The 2205-nt window shown below is 29.7% G+C and overlaps 1 protein-coding gene across 1 annotated transcript; it reads right to left on the bottom strand.

Moving 5' to 3' along the window:
* Window positions 1–758: 758 nt before the first annotated feature.
* On the bottom strand, window positions 759–1984 carry LOC130818632 (uncharacterized). The gene is made up of 4 exons (XM_057684794.1): window positions 1754–1984; window positions 1544–1644; window positions 1306–1497; window positions 759–849 (listed from the first exon to the last, which is right to left on the bottom strand). The coding sequence occupies exons 1-4, from the start codon at window positions 1982–1984 to the stop codon at window positions 759–761; spliced, it is 615 nt and encodes a 204-aa protein (XP_057540777.1).
* Between the last annotated feature and the right edge of the window lie 221 nt (window positions 1985–2205).

Below are 2205 nucleotides of genomic sequence, written 5' to 3'. Positions count from 1 at the left end.
GTCAATCAATAATTCGTTAATTGAATTAATTAATTTTATGAATTAAGGTGCAAAATATTCATATAATAATGAAGGAATTTAAAACAAATGTGACAATTTGATTGTCACTCGAATTTATAACGGAATTTGATTTGACTTGTTTGGATTTATAATTATGTAAAAACCAATATAGATACAAGATTCTAAATTTTGAATTGACCCAAAAAAACCCAATATGAAATCGACCAAATAACTTGAATCAACATCTCTAATTTAGCTTGTGATACTTATAATTTACCATTTTTTGTTTTATGTAACTTGGTTGAAAAAATTAAATTGAAACGAGGATAAACTTATTTTATTATAGCATTGTTTTTATACCTTATTAGCATAATTTGACGGTATTCTAAGAGATGTATATAATTTTTATCACCAAATAATTCAATTAACACTTTGATAGTACCACTTCAATGATATTAAATGACCGATATTATTTATAGTTAATCTAACATAAAAGAATGATATAAGGTAATTTAAATAAATAACGGTATTTGTAATACTGACAAATCACCCTTATATGGAAGAATTTAATAGTTAGGCCTTTTAGAATTAACTTATGTTTTTTTATTTTATTTACTTTAGTTTATTGATATTTATTTTGTCTATTTATGGTGAATTATAAATCACATTAATTCATTAAAAACTTTTGTAAGAGAATCACTCATTCTCTCATTTGGTTTTGTTCTTCCTAACTTATCTCTTATTAGGGTCCGTTTGGTTCAGTGAGCAGGATTGGAATGGTATGGAACCCCATACCAGGATGGTATGGATTCAGAACCCCATACCAGACTAAAACTGTTTGGTTCAATACTGTAATAGATATTCAATCCATTCACACTGTTTGGTTCAATTATGGAATGAATTCTCTGTCCAGTTTATATATATATATATATATATATATATATATATATATATATATATATATATATATATATATATATATATATATATAGATACATACATACATTTATCAAACACACAAATACATACACACATATTATGTTGCAAATAGATAATTACCACTAATTAAAAAGTACTAGTTCAATACATTTTCACTCAAAATGGTGTCAATACATCTCCACACAAAAAGATTTCAATATATGTTTTTGACAACCAAACACAAAGTCTAGATAATTTATAAGTTAAGCATTTTCATTACATCACTTGCCCAAGTTAGGATGAATGAGGTTGATTATAAACTCTTTCTTCTACTTATCATCCGGGCATTGGTAAAAGAGTGAGAGTTCACTTGGATTGGAGGCCAACCTCTTGGAAGCTTCCATTACTTCAAATCTTGTCAATCCTTCTATGCGAAGCAATTCACTAACCAATTTTTTTTTTTGATTTTCCTCAACTTCTTCACGAGCCATGATAGCTTGCTCATGTAGTTGTGTAGTAGAGAAGGCACTTGCAATGGTAGACATGTGCTTGTTCATCTCATTCATATGATTTGAAAAGCTAGAAGACATATTGTTAAAAGAAGTTAGGGTTACATACACCTAACACATTCATAGCAATAGAACCTTTCCTTGTCCGATATCTTGCTCTATCCTCACTTGGCACATGAACACTAATATGAGTGCCATCTAAGGCTCCTAAACAATTCTACAAAAAAAGTTAAGAGGGATAAGTTTTACAATAAACAAAGTGGATAGATTTTTAAATAATATAGATGAAATTATGTTATTATCTTAAAACATTTCCATCTATCCACTTCACAATCTTCTGTTATAGGTGTCGGCTTTTTTAGCAAGTGAGTATGTAGTTTTAAGACGGCAAGAAGACATCGGTGGAAGTTTCTACTAACACTTTCTCCACTTCGAAAGAAATGACTTCTAATTGTCCTATTTTTCAAATGATGTGCCAAAGTGTACAAGAACATAGCTACAATTTCCTCCAAAGACATATTTCGAGTGCCATTTAAACCACCGACATCTCTGACCATCTCACAAAGGACATAAAAAGGTTCTTCTATTCACACGAAGTTCACTTTTGCAAACTATATCACTATCCTTGATTAGTGCATCCAAGTGCTTTTGTCTAAGGTGTTTCTTCTCACTTTTGCTATAACGTGGTCGTTCAATTTCATAAACAATTACACCCATCATACACATCACCAAGTACATGATTGTGACGACATTGTTAACAACCATGAAAAGTAGTAGT

Source organism: Amaranthus tricolor, chromosome 7 (genome assembly GCF_026212465.1).
Source record: "Amaranthus tricolor cultivar Red isolate AtriRed21 chromosome 7, ASM2621246v1, whole genome shotgun sequence".
In the NCBI taxonomy this organism is placed as follows: Eukaryota; Viridiplantae; Streptophyta; class Magnoliopsida; order Caryophyllales; family Amaranthaceae; genus Amaranthus; species Amaranthus tricolor.
Note: the sequence above shows the minus strand (reverse complement) of the source record. Positions and strands in the feature narration are given on the sequence as shown.